Raw genomic sequence first — 19,023 nt, forward strand, 5'->3', positions numbered from 1 at the left:
TCGGAGCACATTTTTTATGGTAATAAAATTCAAAACATTAATTTGATAAAAGATTCTGCCATCCTTCCACTTTTGTCTCCTTCCAAAATAGAACCCCTGGTCTATACGAATGTACGACTACGTCATACCCTAAACTGACCGTAGAGGGAGTAAAGACAGAGAGTCGCGGACCGTTTGAAATTTGAATTCGAAAGCCCAAAGAAGCAAAAACCTAACCTCACTGCCTGTGACCCAGATCCCTCATAACAAACTAATCAACTTCACCCCAGACAAACACAAGTCCACGCTTTTTAAAACACGTGGTCCCCACCCATGTCCGCTCCTAACGATTTCCGAGCCCAACCAACGGTCCGGATCTCGTGCAAATTCAAAATGTCCAATCTCCCCGCCTTAAAAGTATAGCAACCTAATTTATTAATGTCACCCCACAGTCACTCTAACACAGCCCTCTTCTCTCTGCTCGGAGCTTAAGAAAGACAGAGCCTTTTGTGTCTTTCACACTCTCACTCAGTTTCAATTTCTCTCTTTTTTTGGACGAGGAATTTGAATTTGGGTTTTGGATCCGGAATGTCGACCCAGAACCACCGCCGATCGGCTTTTCCGTCGTCGTCGCAGGCCAAGCGGCAGGCCTCTTCGTCGTCTGCTTCGAACTCGAATGTCGGGAAGTTTGCGGTGGCGGAGCCCAGATTGGCCAAGAAGCGTGCGCCGTTGAGTAATCTGACTAATCGGAGCAATGTGTCAAGTAGTGCTTCCAAGAGCTCGTTGGTATGCTCCAATTGGGTTTCTGTCTTCTTGTTCAGGGTCATGACAGTTTGTATCTTTACTTGGTTTGGTTTGGGTGTTGATTCTTGGTTGTTGTTTGAATGTTGAACTGGGTTTTTATTTTGGTCTTAATGTGAACTTGAAGATTTGGTTTTGATGTGCTTAATGTATTCGTAGTTGAGCTTGTTTATGTTAATATTTATGTTTAATGAGTAGCCGTCTCATACACCTTCACAGTGTTATAGCTGATGAGGCATTACATATATGCCTCTAATTTGTACTACTCTATTCGATACTAGTATGGTTCTTTGAGCTGAAATTTGGCTTGTGGGTGCAGAAATATATTCAATGCTAGAATAGTAGTACTTAATCGGCCAATGTGTGGTTTTATTTTTGGTTTCGGTCTCAGTTACTCAACTTCATTTGGTGTATAATCTTAAGGTTTACTCTTGTGTTGTTAATTTGAAGAGATGTGATTAATTGACTGAACGTCATATCTGAAGGTACCATGCGCAAGTAAGATTGCCAAAGTGAAAAAGGGATCTCCTGCTAGCACCAGCAAAAGAGGAATCTCAGGGAGTAATGTAGCTGCTCCATTCAATGCTAAACCAAGTACAGTTGTTCTACCCAAAGCTACTTATATCCAAAGGAGTGATGAAGTTTTCCCCAAGTTCACGTCTGTCCAGAGGAGAGAAGAACCTGCCCCTAGCTCGGTTGTCATACCTGTCCGCAGTAACATGGATGATTCTCCAAGTAAATCGGATGGCGATTCTGTTTCTATGGATGAGACAATGTCGACTTGTGATTCGTTTAAGAGTCCACAAGTTGAGTACATAGATAACAATGATGTTCAAGCAATCGATTCTATTGACCGAAAGACATTCAGCCACCTCCACATCTCAGACCACTCAGAAACAACATGTAGCATATTTCAACATACTATTCTATTTCACTTGTGTTCCTAGTTTTCATGGCTTTGAAAATACTTCAATTTTGCTTCAATTTGAGGTATAACTTTTATTGATATGAGTGCAGGGATCGTCTGCAGTAGGGAACTACTTGTGGAATTGGAAGGAAATGGTAGTGTTGCCGATATTGATAATCGTTTTATGGATCCACAGCTCTGTGCAACCTTTGCTTGTGATATTTATAAGCACTTGCGCACATCCGAGGTGAAGAGAAGGCCTTCCACTGATTACATGGACAAAATTCAGAAAGACATTAATCCAAGCATGCGCGCAATACTTGTTGACTGGCTTGTGGAGGTATTTGATCTCTATGGTAGCTTAAACATAGTTATTAGTATGTTACTTTGAATAAATGATCAGTTATTTGTTCACTCCGTAGTGTAAATTCTTCAAATGGTTTATGTGCAATGCTAGAGAGGCTAATTTCATGTTGCAACTGCAGGTGGCTGAAGAGTACAGGCTTGTACCTGATACGTTATATTTGACCGTGAACTACATAGACCGATATCTTTCAGGGAACCCTATGAATAGACAACGGTTGCAATTACTTGGTGTTGCTTGCATGATGATTGCATCGTAAGAACATACACCCTTCTTTGTTTGCAGTGTTCACATATGCAATGATTGTTCAGTTTTGTTATATTCTCTTTTACACTTGACAGTTGACACATGATGTTGACAAATCAATTTCTCTATACTTCCAGAAAATATGAGGAGATCTGTGCACCCCAGGTTGAAGAGTTTTGTTACATTACCGATAACACGTATTTTAAAGAAGAGGTAAAATTTAATCCTACTTTGAGTAAAATGTGGGATGTCAGATTTTTATTGGCTGATAAAGCCATATAAAGCTTTGATTAACTTACAGATTTAATGTGGCAGGTTTTGGAAATGGAATCTTCTGTTTTGAATTACTTGAAGTTTGAAATGACAGCCGCAACAACAAAATGCTTCTTAAGGTGATTGCTGGCTTATGATTATGTATATTAGACATATTGTACTGCTATTGACATAGCAGATCTGGTACTGTTATTGACCTTCCTTGATATGAATTTTAGGCGATTTGTTCGTGCTGCTCAAGGGGCCATTGAGCTTCCATCAATGCAGTTGGAGTGCTTGGCAAACTACCTTGCAGAACTATCTCTTCTTGATTACAGCATGCTTTCATATGCTCCATCACTTATAGCTGCTTCTGCAATCTTCCTGGCCAATTACATTACAATCCCCTCAAAGAGACCATGGGTACGTGGCCCATTTAGATTTCTATAAATGGCTTACTCATTTGATTTTGGTGTAATACTCTTTTGCAACATACACCTGAATCAAACCCTTATGTTTTTATATGCTGTTTTTGGATGCAGAATGCTACATTGCAGCATTACACACTTTACCAGCCTTCGGATTTGCGTGAATGTGTGAAGGATCTCCATCGGTTATGTTGTGATGACCAAAATTCTAGTTTACCAGCTATTAGAGAAAAATACAGTCAGCATAAGGTAAATATAGATATCTCGCTCTCTCTGCAAAATTCCTATAACCAGAGTTATGCCTAATCAACATTTTTCTTTTGTTAATTTCAGTACAAGTATGTAGCCAAGAAGCACTGTCCACCAAGAATCCCTTCAGAGTACCAAGCATAACCAGGGAACTGTACTACTACTCCAATACTCTGTTGGACTTCTGGTAGCTTAACTTTTAGCGGCTAGTTAATGTAAAAACCCCAATAGTTTTGTGCTTGCTATTGAGGTTTCTCTTAGGACCATGTAGTAAGTTATTTAGTCAACAAAAAAGCTCATCGAGTTGATCAAGTTAATTATCAGGAGCATGTTCTCATCTTTATCTCGTTTGTACTTGGGTTGAAAATAAATGGATAGAAAAGAAAAGAATTACAAAGAATAACACTGAGAAAAGACTCTAACTCACATTCACATTCTACATCAGCTTTCAAACCACTCCTTTCAAACCCAAAACTCAAATGCACCAGGCTAGCTTATAAAAGCTAGAATTCTGCAGTCAGCAATAAGGCCCTGAGACTACTTCCTGGTCTGGTGGTTACATTTGAATGTTTAATATAACTGCTCAGTGAAATTTTAGGGTGTGCTTGCCAGCTTGGCCAAAGATGAAAGGTTTTCGATTAATTTCAGTTCCCGGCAAGTTACAATGAGATGGCAATTATGTAGCTGTTGAGAACAAAACTGTACAATCAAAGTTCCTATTTCAGTATTGCTTATGGTTTATAGTAGCTGTTTTACAGTATTGTCATGGTTTATAGCTGCTAAGTTTTACAGTACACATACTTCTGTATGCTGCAATGCTGCATAAAAAAACTAGCCTTGCGTTTATCGTTGAAGAGCTAGCAAGATTTCTCAGTCTTCTCAAGGCCCAGAGACTACTTCCCTATCAAACTTTTTTTTTCTTGTGTGAGTAGATTTACTGAAATTGATACATATATTTTACTATATATATGGATATTAATTAAGCATAGTAATACTGATACATTATCCCATGACATATATTTGTTAATTTGTACATCAAATATAATACATCAAATACAGTATTAGAGTATTTAAGCAGTACAAGTAAAGTTCTAGGCACCACGTTGAGGCTTACTTGAGAGCCAAGGCAGAACGTCACCATAGCTAAAAAAATTACTGAGGCAATGCAAATCACCAAAGCTGCAGCTAGCCCTATCAATTGGCCACTCCACATCCGACGGCCTGATGAAGCTGTTGACCCACACCGGCGTTCCATCCTCGAACGAATTCTGCGTCAACCTCGTCACATCGGAGCTGTCCAGTTTCACCGTAAAAATCTCGCCGTAGGGCCGGTAATGATGCGGGTTTGAAATAGGCTCAGCTGATATGGCCCCGTAATCCGAAGTGAAAACCAAGCTCTTCCCATCCGGGCTGAACCACCCGACCGCTTTTGATCACTTTTCTCAATCCTGTTCCGTTAGGTGGATCACGTAAAACTCGAAGCTCCCACTCCCGGGGCTCTCCCGGTCGGAAGCGAACGCGATCCAGTCGCGTCCGGTGTCCAGTTACACATCGTGTCCGTCCATGGACCCTCCGTCAGTCTCGGCAGCCCAATTCTCTCACCTTCCTCGGCGTCCATTATGTACAGATTCTTATGACCAGACCTACCCGACCGGAACACGATGAGTTTCCCGTCCGGCGAAGGTGAAGGAAAGGCGTTGTTCTTCCCGTTTGTGCTCAACCTCTTGACGACGAGTGTGTCAACGTTGATGGAGATGATATCAACTTCAGTACTTTCCAGCGCGAACTAAGGTCCGGCGCCGGTGTATAAGGCCATGTTGAACTGGGTCCCACGAGGTCGCGAAAGCATTTCCAGGGTAGACTTCTTGCCGGTTCGAACCGTCGCGGTTGACGACGTAGACTCCCGGTAAGTTCGTGAAGGCAATACGATGACCTGAGGGTGAGAAAGACGGGAAGGTACAGTCAACTCTGAGCACCGAGAGGTTCGGAATCGAGCTGTGGATGTTTTGAAGAAAAAGCTTCGGGCTTTTCTTACCGTTGGAGTTGCCTCTGCACTTGTGGTACCCGACCCGAGTGGAATCCGGAGATATAAACGGGTTAAAGTGGTGGGTACTCGGCGAGACCAGCCGAGTCACCTCCTTGAACTCGCCCCACACCAAATCGAACAGCTCCACGTGGCGGAAGATTGTGTTGGGTCTTCTGTGGCCACGGCGATGAATTCGTGGTTCCCCGGTGACGTGGCGGGAGTGAAAGCGTGTAGACCCGGCGGCGTGATTCGCTCCACCATGACTGACGCCGTGGAAATCGGCCCCTCTCGATAAAATCGCGCGATAAATACTCCACCACTGATCCTCGCCTCCTCTGTGAAAGTAAATCGTTGACTCGTCAACCCAGCTCGGCCAGCCGCCAAGCTCGACCACCTTGACTCGGCCAGACCCGTCCTGAGTCGAGAACACGTAGATGTTGGTACTGAGCTCCTCGACCTTGCCGTCCCAGCCTTTTGGTCCGTAGGACGCCGCCGCCGTCCAAACTCCGGAAGGTGACACCGCCGGGCTGAAGTCCGCAACGCCGCGAGGAGTCAGCCTCCGAGTCTAACCCGAGCTCAGTTCAGTGGAGTACACCGCAGCTGAACTCGTCCTGGGCAGGGCCGGCCATGGGGCAGTGCGGCTGGTGCGCGGGCACAAGGCCCCAATCCGGCGAGCCCCCAATCCGGTAACTTATACTGTTGATATATTAAATCAAATGAGTAAGTCAATATTTCATATGGTTTCTGCTAGCCCAGTTGGAGCAAATGAGATCTTGGGTTTAATTCCCAGTTCTTACGTTTTTATTATTATTAATAACTCAGCAATTTTCCACCTCAGTGTGACATCACTCAACTTCTTCTCTTTTAGAATTAAAAATATCTTTGGTTTTTATTTACAGCAGAGAGATTAAACTCTTTGGATGAAGATAAATTGAACACAAGATGCGTCAATCTTCAACAAAAGCTACAAAATGACCAGGTATCAGATGTAGATAGTGAAGATTTATTTTATGAATTGCAACTCTTACAAAAGCATTTACTTAATGAGAAAAACACAGTCATTACAATATTAAATTTTCTAAAAATGAAAAACTGTTATCCATATGTGTCTTCGATATAGAATATTGTTGATAGTCCTTGGCACCGTGGCTTCATCATAAATGAGGTTTTCAAAATTGAAGTTATTGAAAACCTATTTGCGATCAACCAAGACACAAGATAGATTAAATGCATTAGCTATGATTTCAATTGAAAGCAAATTTCTAGAAAAATTTGATTACGAAAGATTGATCGATGATTTTGCTGCTAAAAATGCAAGAAGATTCGTCTTTATCAAGTAATGTTGCAACTGTTGTGTTATTCTTTTTTGGTAAGGCCTAGTGAGTGTGAAAGTTCTTGAAATTTGGATGGGATTGTTGGGAAAGTTCATAAGCAGATAAGGTCTTTTTTATTTATATTCTTTTTGATAAAAGAAGGTCTTTTGATTTCATTGTTCATATGATTGTCATGATGTATGTAAACAATGATAAGTTATATATGATATAGAAGTACTTATTTACACTATTAAGATTGATACGGTTACAATTACACAATATACTTGTACGTCAACTTTATCGAGAACATCATGGGGCCAATTTTAGATTTCGCACAAGGCCCTGATTTCTCAAGAACGGCCCTGGTCCTGGGCACGCCTGAGTCTTCGCGAGTAGAGACATAAACCAAATACTCCCCGACCAAGCCGGGTTTGTCTTTCATCGAAACCCGGTCCAGTCCCAGCAGAGGGACCTGAACCCGGTCAACGACTTCAAGGGCGGATCTTTTTCTGAAGCTCGACAAAGAGTTGAAGTAAACGGTGTCGTAGAAGATGTTGGAGAAGTCGTCTCTCTCGGTGACGTAGATAACTTGGAGAGAGGGGTCGGGTCAGGTGGATGATGAGAGTCCGGTTTGGTTGGGGAAGAAAGTGGAGGAAGGGAAGTGGCCATTGAAGTTGACAGACCGGCCGTCGGTAATTCGGGTTTTCGGCGATTAGGTGAGGTGGGTGAGTGAGGGGGGAGGGTGAAAATGTCGAAGTTGTAATCTAGTCTACCGTTGGTGGTGAAGACGATGCTGGAAGGGCTATAAGCACCAATACATGAAGCAGAAAAGACAGAATTGAACTGGGTTTCATGTTGGGTTTGGTTTTTCTGATTCAGTCTTTGGAGCTCAGTGAGGAACTGGTAGTGATTTGCATGAGATTAATGAGAAGAACCCTTACTTCAATTCTAGGCACTACCGAATTAAATGAAATTTTGTTACCACCCAGAAATACGAGAACTTGACGGATTCGATGACCACCCAGATGTTGAGTACCGCTAAAAGTAATGACTCAAATGCTATATCGCACTTGTCACACCACGTACATCTCTATCAATATTAACCAAAGTTCGAAAAAATGCTAGGCGGTATGCAGGCGGACAACCACCTTCTAGCGGCTAGGCAGATTCGAATTATTAAATATTTTTATATTTTTATACATGTATTTAAATTATTTTTATGATTAAAAATATATAATGATGTTTAATATTAATTTTTGAAAATAGTCTAAATTTACAATAACTTAAATGGAAAATCCATACAAAAATATTAGAACAAAATACAAATTATAAAAACAAATGCATACCTAAATCTCAAGTTCTTCATCTCCAAATCATTCCCTAACTTATTCGGTATCAGACACAAACTCAATGTCCATATCTCCTTCCTCATCTTTTGTGTCCTCATTCGAAATAAAATCTTCATCATGAAGTTCTCTTATTTCCACATTCGTAGTCCTAGGCCGGGTAGACGCATTATCCACTCCCAAAGTTTCCCCCTCCACACTAGTAATATCCAACTCTTCTTCTTCTTCATCATCACCACCATCAACAATCCACTCTTGAGCCTTACTAGCTTCCTCACCAAGTAATACATATACTCCCAACTCTTGTATTCTTCTCTTTTTGTTGATTATCTTAGCATTAAATTGAACATAGACTAAATTGTTCAATCTAGAAGCATCTAGTCTATTTCTCTTTTAGTTTTTTTTAGTCAACTTTATTATTGACCGCCTAGGCGGCTGCCTAATTCCCAGAATGCCGAGGATGGCCGCCGAGGCAAAAATCGTGGCGGCAACTGACCTCCTAACGCTTAGGCGCCGCCTAGGCCGTTTTTTAGAACATTGATATTAACTGATTAGTTTTTTTTACTTTCATAGTTAATCGAGATTATTTTATTTGTAATTTCAATCGTACATACGTGGCCAATATTTTTATGATGTTAATCGACGTGGCAAATAATTTACAGTATTTATACCAGGGGCGGAGCTAGCCTACGGGTTGGTAGGGCTCAAACCCAACGAAGACTTTTGTATTATATTTGTTAGCACAGTTTTCTATCCAGATTGAAACTTCATTTTGAAATTACATAGTGAAGTTTCAATTTTGGCACACTTTTCGATCAAAATGTTTTCACCATAAACAATTTAATATTTAGGTATGTTATCAAAGATCATATATACAAAATTTCATTTAATTCGAACATCGTTAAGGTATTGAAATTAGATTAAATCAATGAATGAATTAAAACTGTTCAACATGAACCGTTCATGTAAATCTCAATTTTAAAAGCTCAAACCATTGTTGAATTAGATGAAACTTTGTAGAGATGATCTTGAATAACATACCTAAATATTGAATCACTTATGATGAAAAATTTATGACCGAAAAGTGTGCTAAAATTGAAACTTCACTCTGAATAAAAACTGTTTGTTAGCATGTATATAAAATAGATAGTTGAAGACTTTGTCAATTTGGTTTAGTGTATTAACTACATGCTAGCCCACCCAAGTTTGATCCCCAAATGGCCACATTCTCAACTTCTTTCATCTTTTTTTGTTGTTGTTGTTTATATCTCAATACTTTATAGTTTCTACACTCAAATATCCAAATTTAGACAATGCGCTTCCATTTTTTGTGGCTTTTTAAATCCATTTAGAATCTAGCCGTGGTTTTTTAGGTTAGCTCTAAATCGTAAAGTAAATTATTAATTTTAGTTTTCTCTATGTTTGTGTTACTAACCTTATTCAATACCGAAAACAAATTAAATTATTTTCTCATTAAATATAGTACGAAAAAATATATTTTTCTAGTTACCTATACATCATACGGAGTTTATGATGGTTTTTAAGTTTCAAAGATGTAAAAAGTTTATATATAATATACTTTTTAATTAGTATTGACATTAATGCAATAAATTTTGTAAGTAAAAATTTCAAGCTTACCCAAACATTAAATCTTAAATCCGCCACTGATTTATACGTGAGTGAAGACAACAAACATGACCTAATTCCTTTTCTATGCATCGGGCAAGTCTCTTCTTTCTCGACTACTTGAGTAATTTCAAATCATAACCTGATGGTTGCGCTACTGGGGAACTACAGGAAAGATGGTCACTTTTTTTTTTCTTCAATTTGGTCCCTTGTTTGTCAATGAAAAATGAGAAAATTGGTATCATCATCAATTTTCATTTTCAATCTTCAATTTGTTATGTGAATTGGAAGAGAACCATGCATTATTGAGTATTTTTCTTCAACAAAATACAATCCATCCTTAGCTAGTTCAGTAATTCGATACAAGTCTTTCCCCCCTTTCAACAAAAAGAAAATACAAGCCTTTTCCATCTCCCTAGTTTGGAATAGTTTTCAGACTATGATATAACAAAATTTGTTTCGAATTGTTCATGATTTGTACATATTTCATGGTCAACCTTTCTCATTAGCTCTAACTGTACCATTATCATAACTCTAATTCATTTCACATGTAATTTTGTTGGTTTTTTAATTTCTAGCTCGAACTCATATGATAAAAATGAGAATTTGTCTTACTTTTAGCGTGATAGCTAGCTAGTGTTGGCCGGGATTTCTTATGGTATGGAATGTGTTCCTTTGTTCTTATCCAACACCCGTTTCAATTTAATCCATGGTGGTGCATGTCACGGCTAATATTTGAAGAACAGCACGGTAAAATCATAGAAAGCTTTGAATTGTCAAACCATTAATATGGCCGGATTCACTTGTAACTGATTCTTTCTCAAAGATGGAAACAACAACTGAGTTTGAATTGAAAAGATGCAATTCAGGAAAAAGCTATGCTTTTCTGCATGTATGCATTCTATAGCTAACGGAATTTATCATGAAACTGAAGGCAGACCAATATAGAAAACAATTAAAATCAAATTTATTTATAAAATGCATCTAGACAACACGTCATTACAACCCATATTATCTTACAACTCACCCTCTAATCCTCTCATTTTTATAAGATTTGGACAACACGTTTTCTTATTCATTTTTGAAAATCAATCCAATACTGCCCTATTCTCACTGAATGTTAATTTCCATTTTAGTTGATAATAATTAAACCACCATTGAAAATGATAAGCTGGTCTCATTAATGCATGCATAAGCCATCATTCAATTTTACAACCCAGGCACACTCTCAGAGTATATCTGTCTGATTTTAACAATGGATAAAGTTTTCGAATCAGGACACAACTATATCAAATTTTGATTTAGGTTCCTTAACCAGCGCTATAAATAGCAAACCCTGTAGTTCATGCCTCTCCACTCCAAGAAAGCAAAGCTCTTTCTTCCTTCCCTAGCCTTTGATAGATCCCTAGCTTCTGTCTATTTTCATTTGCTGGCAAGCTATAGCCAGCCATGGCTAGAAGGAAGGTGAAACTGCAGTTCATTGTTAATAACAGCAACCGAAAAAGCTCGTACATGAAAAGGAAGGCGGGATTTATGAAGAAGATGGAGGAGATCTCGATACTCTGTGATGTCAAGACAGCGGCGGTCATCTACAGCCCCTATGAGCGCGAGCCGGTGGTCTTCCCAAATCATGAGGCAGCAACAAAACTGTTGAATGAGTACCTAAATATGCCGGACATGGATAGATTTAAGAATATGGTCGATCAGGAAATGTATCTTAAACAACGGATCGCGAAAGGCAGGGAGCAGATACGGAAGCTGAAAATAGACATCAGAGAGAAGGAGATGAGCGACATCATCTTCAAATGCCTGGACCAGAGGGAAACCGATAATAACCTCTCCCAGCTTGAGCTCAAGGACCTGCATGACCTTACATTATGCATCGAACGCTACCACCGGGAGGTCAAAATGAAGCTGGAGAATGCCCGTGAGAGGAATCGGGTGGCAACTCAATCAGCTGGGACTGAGGACATAAGCGAGCTGACATCCATCATCGAACGCCAAATCCGGGAAGTCAATATCGGGAAGCAGATTGCCCATGAGCACTATCAGATGGAAGCTCAACCGGCTGCGGTGGAGCTTGGACCGGTGATGTTTAGTGCATTTGGAGAGGGAACCAGCAGAGGCTTGGAGCAGCAGTCTCAGCAGCAGCAGGCCGAGATAGATACCCGGAGGATGGAGGAATTGCAACAGCATATGATGCAGGTTAGAGCAAGGAGGCGGCAACAGATGAGGCAGTTTGTACAGCTGAGGAGGCAGCAGGAGATGATGCAGATTGCGGCACCACAGATGCAACAACTGGAACAGCAGGAGCCACCGATGATGTTCCAGCAGAAACCGTGGTTCGAGAACATCATGAACCCTCCGAAGCCGCAGACGATGGACTTCATGGAACCGCTACTACCGCTTCCGCCAGGATTGTTCGGAGACCACAACACTGCAGCGGCAATGCTTCATTCCCATTTCCGTGAATAATCTATGGTTCGATCCAAGTTTACCTTCGGTGTGTGCGCTTTTTTTTTTAAATAAATTCCGGACAATTTTCTTTTGCTTTGGTTTCTTGCATGGACTTTGGACTGCTTAATTTTGTGGTTATTGTTTCTGGATTGCTTCTGTTTTTGAACTGAATTTGGTTTCTTAATTATTATTGGTTTCGTTTGGTTATTTTGGACAATATAATATTGGTTTTGGTTATTATCTATTTCATAATTGTTGGTATCTCTTTGTGATGTGGTTTAATGTTGCATCGTTGATTGTATAATTCATGCATTTTTATCATTTACCAGATGTATTGTCCGATGGATCTATTTGCTTGTTTTCCGGTGTAAAATAGAACAATAGTTTCTTTTAAGATATGTATCTGTTGATTTTCAGATGTAAAAAACAACACTAGCTATGCTAGCTTTGTATTTCAAAGACTGACTCTGTAGAGATCCTAGCTTCCAAGTCCGATAAGAGGACCTTGCAATTTATTTAGAGGTACCATATTGTTTTGAAGTTCAATAATAAAGTCAGGGTTTTTCCCATAATTTGATCTCAACTCTTTAATCTTTATCATAGCATTTGAACTTTGAAGGCAACAATTAGGTGAGAATTAGAGAACGATGATCGGCAAAAGAACCTAATACCAACTGATACACCAATAGTAGATTCCAATTATTGTCATCCTTTTAGTGAACAGTTTTCTAAATATCGGATATATCGGCGATATTTAGAAAACGATACGATATCGCCATATCGGTTGACTATATCACTCAACGGCCAAATACTGGTCAAATCCCGATATATCGGTCAAATATCGGTCAAACCCCGATATATCGGTCAAATATCTGTCAAACCCCGATATATCGGTCAAATATCGGTTAAACTCCGATATATCGGTCAAACTTTGATTTTTTTTATTTTCTCAATTTTTGTTTAATTTTTTAATATTTATTTCCTCTTCTGTTTTTGAAAAACTTATTTTTTTTTTCATTTTTTCATATATATTTTTACTTTATATATATATTTTAAATATATATGATGAATTTCAAGTCTAAATAATCATTCTTAAATGCCTATTTTTATTATTAGATGTCGTTCGTGTACTTTAATTGTCATTAAATCAAGTATTTATTTTCTTTAGTTTACTTAATACCGTTTTTTTAGTTTATTTGATACATATTGAAGTATAATTTTATAAATTTTATTGAAAATAAGCAAATTCGATAAAACCGATATATCCCCCGATATATCGTTTTATCTCTCGACTGATACGATACCAAAAACGATATTTAGACCATTGATAGTGAAAGAGGAGAGGAAGAATAAATGCATGAAGTAAATAGTTATAGATATCCAACGACAAGCTCCTTCGGGCACAACATACTAAATAATAATACGTTAGCATTGCATGAATAAATATGGAGCGGATGCAATATTATGGGGTGCGTAATTAATATATAGGGCGCGGAATAAATATATAACATGTCATTTGCATGTATGACTAATTATGACATGTGCATAATATAGTACATGATAGTTTTGGAAACAAACATAGTGACGTAACCGATGAACCTTCCAATATCTTGAGTCTAATTAAAGTATCGCTCAACTTTATTTCTTTCTTCTTAGTGATATTTGGCTCTTAGGTTGAACCATTTATTGATCCATGGAACAATACTAATCTACCTACACAAGCCACTGAAATTCATTACTGATAGATTTAACAAGAACTGAATTGTCTGTTCCTTTTTTCTTTCTTCTTATACCAAAGAAGGCTAGTTGCCTAATTGGACAATATCTGAGATGGGGACCATATATGTAACCTAGCTAACTGTATACACTAATGTAGCAAATTCAATTAGCTACAAAGATTCAGTCGTTAATGGCTATATTGTGCCACCAAATACCCAAGTACTATTTGCCTATTTGGTCGTTGGTCGTTGGTAGAGTCCAGGACAGTTAAAGTGGTGGGGGAGCTTAGCTCCACAGTACCACCATCTCAACATAGCTAGCTGTCTCTCTCACAACCTAGCAACTTCTTCTCCAAGAAGATACCCAGACCCAGTCAGATTTATATATTCCATTTCCACTTAATTTTCTTCATTTCTTTCTTCTCTGCCTCTCTCTCTGCTGAAGCTGAAGCTGAGACAATAGTCTTTCATGGGCTACATGGCACGGCGACCACAATCAGTTAGATTACAAAAACGGTGCGGTTCGATCACAACCCACAATCACTAAGCTTGTTTCCCCTTCTGCAAAAGATTGAAGCTTTTCCCCTTTTCCACAAGCTCACTTTTTTTTCTTAATTCTTGCTCTTGTTGTTGTTGTTGTTGTTGTTTTTTGTGTGTGTTTCAATCTTTTCGCCATGAGCTTCTTGCGGCCTTCTGCTCTGTACCAGTGCCTACTTGCGTGCCCTTCGCTGCGTTGGATGCCATGTCAGAGTTGGGAGTTTCTCCGGTGGCCGGGGCTCGATGGGTTCTTGAGACTCTTGGTTGTGGTGCTTCTTTGGACTATTTTTTCGGAAATCCGGTTCATTCCATCATCGTCTATGTACCCGACTCTTCGTGTTGGTGATCGTGTCCTGGTTGAAAAGGTGAACCCTTTACTTTTCTGAAATTTTGCTTTCGAAGTTCTTATACACATTATGTGTTCGTTTTGTTTGGATTATCCTTTTGTGTTGCAAGAAATGACAGAAAGCATAAACTTTCCTCTTTCGGTTTTCCGTAATAATGTTGATGTATTTAACTTCTTTGACCGTATGAATCTGTAATGTTGCAATGAATTTTAGTGTTCATCCAGTATCTCTGTCTGATTAGCCAATGTTTTTAATGATAATGATTATAATTCTAATATATACATGTAGGAATATCGTACTTATTCACCAGTGAGTAGATTATATCTGGATCCTGTAGTATTGAACTATTGATGTACTTTTAGATTATTGGAGCAATTTACCTCTAGTAGTGTGAGGACATAATGGCAGACGGTAGAGAGTGGCCCCGTTTGATTGCATTGTGACCATGGAACTCTTTCTTAGATGACAATCATGACATTGTATTCTGGGTGCTTGAATGGGTGTATTCATGATGACTATTTCTGTATATACTAATGGTTTAAAATTAAGGGGCAAACCAACAACATTTTTGAAAAACCAGGAAACCCTGAGTTCTAGAATTTATATTGTTGCAATTAAAATATCCAATTATAACATTTATAAATTATAAGTATAATTCCACATGGTTGGGTTTTTATGGATCTGACTATCTGAGATTAGCCTGGTTGTGAGGAAAATTGAAAAAATAAGGAACATTGGCTAACCAGTCTATGGTTTACTAACAGATAGATTGGTTAACTTTATTTTATGCTGGCAATTAGGAGAAAGGCTCATTCAAGCAGTTGATTTGATTTGGATTAAAGGTGGTTATCAGATTAGCTTCATTCTGTAGCAATTTTTAATTTATCAGGAATCAATTTTCATTCTTGTTTTTTTTTCCCAGCTTTTAAACTTTAAAGTACTTAGATATGTTGTTGGCACATCACAAAGTGAGTTTTCATGAACTCCATAGTCCACACCTATCTGCATCCCAATGGCATTCTCATAGCTTGGGTAGTTGGGCTGCTTTTAGTTGAGTTGATACTGCCCTCTTGGCATCACAGGTTGTAGTATATCATACGCCAAGGAATATATATTCTTTAAAAATGATATTTCAAGCCTCAAACTGATCTGAAAGAGTTTTTGAGCTGCATTAATTATGTTATTTGTTCAGCACGTACTATACGGGTACTGAGGGTTTTGTTTGGTGATTAATGTATGGTCCCTGGTTCCTTAGGTTTTATTGGTAAATCATCTGTTTTGATCTTTTATGTCTTAATTTGTTGTCATAAACAAGCCATAAATGTCTTATGTTAAATAAATAATTATAATATAATTGTCATTCATGGTAACTATCATTGTATATAAGCTAGACCACTCATTATATTTTGGGGGAGATCAATAGACCTGGCTTTGTTCATCTTTCTTCTTTCTTGATTTTTCTTTTCTTAAAAGTTGTTGCGGAAATTATTGTTCAGCATCTGCTGAGTGCCAAGATGATTAGTAGTCATTAGCAGTCTCACAGTATAACAATAGGAACATACAACTCATTTTATCAATGTATTGCACAAGAGCCTTTATCTCAGTGAGTCGTTTATTCAGTATGTGAACAGTGAAAATCCAACAAATTTTCGTTTGAGAAACAAAATTTTGATTTCTCCCCCTGTAATACAAAACAAGCATTCCTATACTTTACTGAAATTATATCAGTTTGAGCTTAAGAGAATATACAACTCAGTACAGTATATATTAAAGTTGGCACAACTGCTGCAATTACCAATTCAATCAGCTTTTCTTAGGTCATACCGGTACCCTTAAAGATGTTCTATCTGCTATAAAAAGCTCTCGAATTCAGTCCCTGGCTTAGCCTGAGGTCTGAATGATAGTCAAATGGTGATACTACGTAGACACCAGAAGCTTTGTTTCCCCCATGACCCCTTTTCATCACATAATTAATATTATGCATGTGTATTTGACGTTTCTGTTGTTGATATATTTGATTCTTTGAAGTTCTAATCTACCAAGAACTACCATTTGTACTCATAGTTTTGATTAACAGTTCGGTGACTCGGTAACTTTTTCAGGCCTCATATTACTTCAGAACCCCTGCTTTGCATGATATTGTTACATTTCGAGATCCAACACAGGTTAGTTCATTTAGCAATGGGCCTACAGTAGCTCAAGTCTCTTGGAGTATGGTTTAACTCTTACTCAAATATCTTGGCCAGAAAAACTCATTGATGTTACTTCTTTTCCTGTAGGAACCAGGTAACTTGGAACAGATAGTTTTCATAAAGAGGATTGTTGCAAAAGCAGGAGACTTAGTTGAGGTATACTATTTGTTTAGACTTTTTATATGTTTCTTTAGATGTCATTTGTTCCCTGATGATGATGGACTCATATTCTTGCTTTGGTACATGGGCTGCATTATACTCTTACTTATTTAACATGCATGATGCATCAAGTTCAATTGACTAGACATGTTTACATTTCCCTTCCAACTCCTTTGTAGGTTCGTAATGGATGGCTCTACGTCAATGGTATTGCACAGAAGGAAGATTTTATCGCCGAACCACCCACCTATGTACTGAACTTAACTGTGAGTATTATATCCTTTACTACTTTCTGTTTCCATTTACTGAACTTCTCACCGCATTTTCTAGCTGACTGTTCATTAACAGAGTTATGTGTATGAATTGTTCTGACAAACTCTTCAGAGAAAAAAAAAGGATCATCACTAATGTTCCTTTACTTTTTACCTTCTCATCCCATTTCATTTTTCAATTTTGGGTTCATCACCTTTTATGATGTAATACTACTTCAGTAGACTAGTTACTTGTTTCAATCACTACTAATTTTCACGCTAAATAGTCTCTCTTGAGCCTGTAAGTTACAATTTCTGTTGGATCAACACATAACTTTAACGTCTGGGGAACTTGCAGTATGTGCCTGAGGGCCATGTATATGTGCTGGGCGACAACCGTAACAACAGCTATGATTCTCATGTTTGGTTAGTATTTTCGACATGATCTATAATGCCTCTTCTCAACTAGCTAGTTTCATGAACTTGAAACTGTTTTTTTCTCACACTTCCTTCTCTCACTCGATTCATCTTTTCCGTGTCTTCTATGATCAGGGGACCCCTTCCCATGGGAAACATCTTGGCAAGATATGTCACGTGTTGTCACAGACCTCTACGCAGTTAGCTCAATATTTGAAAAACTGGCTAGAAGTACGTGAAGCTAATTAGGATATGACATGCGGTAGCGTAGATATATGCGTCGAATGCAGTCATTCTTACCCCGATTATGATCTGTGATTCCATTTAAATCATTCAATCAAGGCATGCAACTTGATGTTGGATGCTGTCTGTGTATTTATCTGTACTGTAGTACAATGCCTGGAACTTGCTTGTAGACAATTGACAAGAAACTAAATTTGTTGTCAATTCTCTATCACAAAAAACTCCATTTCGCTGTAATATTGCATCTTTGGCTTTGTGCGTGCTCTGTTGTATGATGGTGTAATAACCCGAATTTTTAGAAACTAAATGTCGAGTATTTTTTTTAAATGTTAAACTTGTGAAATTAATTCAAGACGACAATTGGAGGTTTGCGACATTTCAAAACAAAAACGGAAACGTTCTCGGATCGTTTAATTAGAAAACGTAACGTTACCGCAACGTATAGATCGACTTTTATTCCGTCGCTCGGTTGCAAAAAACTTCCTTCACGAAAGTCGTAGAGCTCATCGATACGAATTCGTGGACACGTCATGCGTTCGAATCGGACGTCGGATGCAAAAGTTATTAACGTCGGAAGTTCGTTTCCGATTTTGGAAATAGTATAAAAGGAAGGAAAGGAGATTAAAAATCAGATTTTTCTAAAAATCAGCTCGGGTTACTGTTCACCCGAGCTCGGGTACTGTTCACCCGACCCAAAAAAACTTCTCCGGCCGATTTCTCCACCATCCGACGTCGCCTCGTGTCGTGCCACCTATCAAACTGACGGGCTCGACGAGCTCCATCTTTTGGGCTATGCCTTGCACTCCGGCGACAACCACACACGGTGTAGCAACCGCCGAAAGTTACTGCTGTGGCGGCGCCGCCTCCTCCGGCCACCATGGCTCGAGATTCTTGGGGGGTTTTGCTTGTCTCAGTCCCAGCAACATTCCCACAAAAGGAATCGAGCCAAATCGAAGTGTAAGTACCCGAATCAAAATTTCAATTTCTAGGGTTTGTGAATAGTGCCGAATATATGTTCTTCGGTGTTTGGACTGTTTAGGCTCGGATTTAGAACTTTGTGTCAACTAGGAAGTTGTTGGAAATGTTGTTTAGGTTGTGGTGATGAAATTTGGTGATGATTGGTGGCGGTCGGTGAACAGTAACGCCGCATGAATAGTGACTGTGA

At 38.8% G+C, this 19,023-nt stretch overlaps 4 protein-coding genes across 4 annotated transcripts; 3 read left to right on the top strand and 1 right to left on the bottom strand.

Annotated features, from left to right (window-relative positions):
• The first annotated feature begins 455 nt into the window (after positions 1 to 455).
• Positions 456 to 3,438, top strand: LOC126782318 (cyclin-A1-1-like). The gene is made up of 9 exons (XM_050507536.1): positions 456 to 765; positions 1,266 to 1,683; positions 1,798 to 2,027; positions 2,173 to 2,306; positions 2,435 to 2,510; positions 2,613 to 2,689; positions 2,789 to 2,972; positions 3,092 to 3,226; positions 3,311 to 3,438. Exons 1-9 carry the CDS (start codon positions 568 to 570, stop codon positions 3,368 to 3,370), a joined length of 1,512 nt encoding a protein of 503 aa, XP_050363493.1. The 5' UTR covers positions 456 to 567; the 3' UTR covers positions 3,371 to 3,438.
• A 759-nt stretch (positions 3,439 to 4,197) lies between these two features.
• LOC126784201 (uncharacterized) lies at positions 4,198 to 7,007 on the bottom strand. The gene is given in 8 exon segments (XM_050509682.1): positions 4,198 to 4,645; positions 4,647 to 4,686; positions 4,689 to 4,757; positions 4,760 to 5,034; positions 5,036 to 5,429; positions 5,432 to 5,544; positions 5,546 to 5,942; positions 6,902 to 7,007. Coding segments are annotated over 8 exon segments (1,722 nt in total). The 3' UTR covers positions 4,198 to 4,317.
• Positions 7,008 to 10,986: 3,979 nt separating this feature from the next.
• Positions 10,987 to 12,012, top strand: LOC126784202 (agamous-like MADS-box protein AGL92). The gene has a single exon (XM_050509684.1). The coding sequence runs from the start codon at positions 10,987 to 10,989 to the stop codon at positions 12,010 to 12,012; it is 1,026 nt and encodes a 341-aa protein (XP_050365641.1).
• Positions 12,013 to 14,078: 2,066 nt separating this feature from the next.
• Positions 14,079 to 18,095, top strand: LOC126782328 (chloroplast processing peptidase-like). Its single transcript, XM_050507548.1, has 6 exons — positions 14,079 to 14,614; positions 16,699 to 16,761; positions 16,876 to 16,944; positions 17,127 to 17,213; positions 17,557 to 17,624; positions 17,751 to 18,095. The coding sequence occupies exons 1-6, from the start codon at positions 14,387 to 14,389 to the stop codon at positions 17,818 to 17,820; spliced, it is 585 nt and encodes a 194-aa protein (XP_050363505.1). The 5' UTR covers positions 14,079 to 14,386; the 3' UTR covers positions 17,821 to 18,095.
• The last annotated feature ends 928 nt before the right edge of the window (positions 18,096 to 19,023 follow it).

Source organism: Argentina anserina, chromosome 2 (assembly GCF_933775445.1).
Source record: "Argentina anserina chromosome 2, drPotAnse1.1, whole genome shotgun sequence".
NCBI lineage: Eukaryota > Viridiplantae > Streptophyta > Magnoliopsida > Rosales > Rosaceae > Argentina > Argentina anserina.

Bases quoted from the DNA above. Each gene is read 5' to 3' on its own strand.
- LOC126782328 (XM_050507548.1), top strand. From the start codon at position 14,387: ATGAGCTTCTTGCGGCCTTCTGCTCTGTACCAGTGCCTACTTGCGTGC. The intron at 14,615-16,698 runs GTGAACCCTTTA...TAACTTTTTCAG, and splicing joins ATCGTGTCCTGGTTGAAAAG to GCCTCATATTACTTCAGAAC. The intron at 16,762-16,875 runs GTTAGTTCATTT...CTTTTCCTGTAG, and splicing joins CATTTCGAGATCCAACACAG to GAACCAGGTAACTTGGAACA.
- LOC126782318 (XM_050507536.1), top strand. From the start codon at position 568: ATGTCGACCCAGAACCACCGCCGATCGGCTTTTCCGTCGTCGTCGCAG. The intron at 1,684-1,797 runs GTAGCATATTTC...ATATGAGTGCAG, and splicing joins AGACCACTCAGAAACAACAT to GGATCGTCTGCAGTAGGGAA. The intron at 2,511-2,612 runs GTAAAATTTAAT...TTAATGTGGCAG, and splicing joins ACACGTATTTTAAAGAAGAG to GTTTTGGAAATGGAATCTTC.
- LOC126784202 (XM_050509684.1), top strand. From the start codon at position 10,987: ATGGCTAGAAGGAAGGTGAAACTGCAGTTCATTGTTAATAACAGCAAC.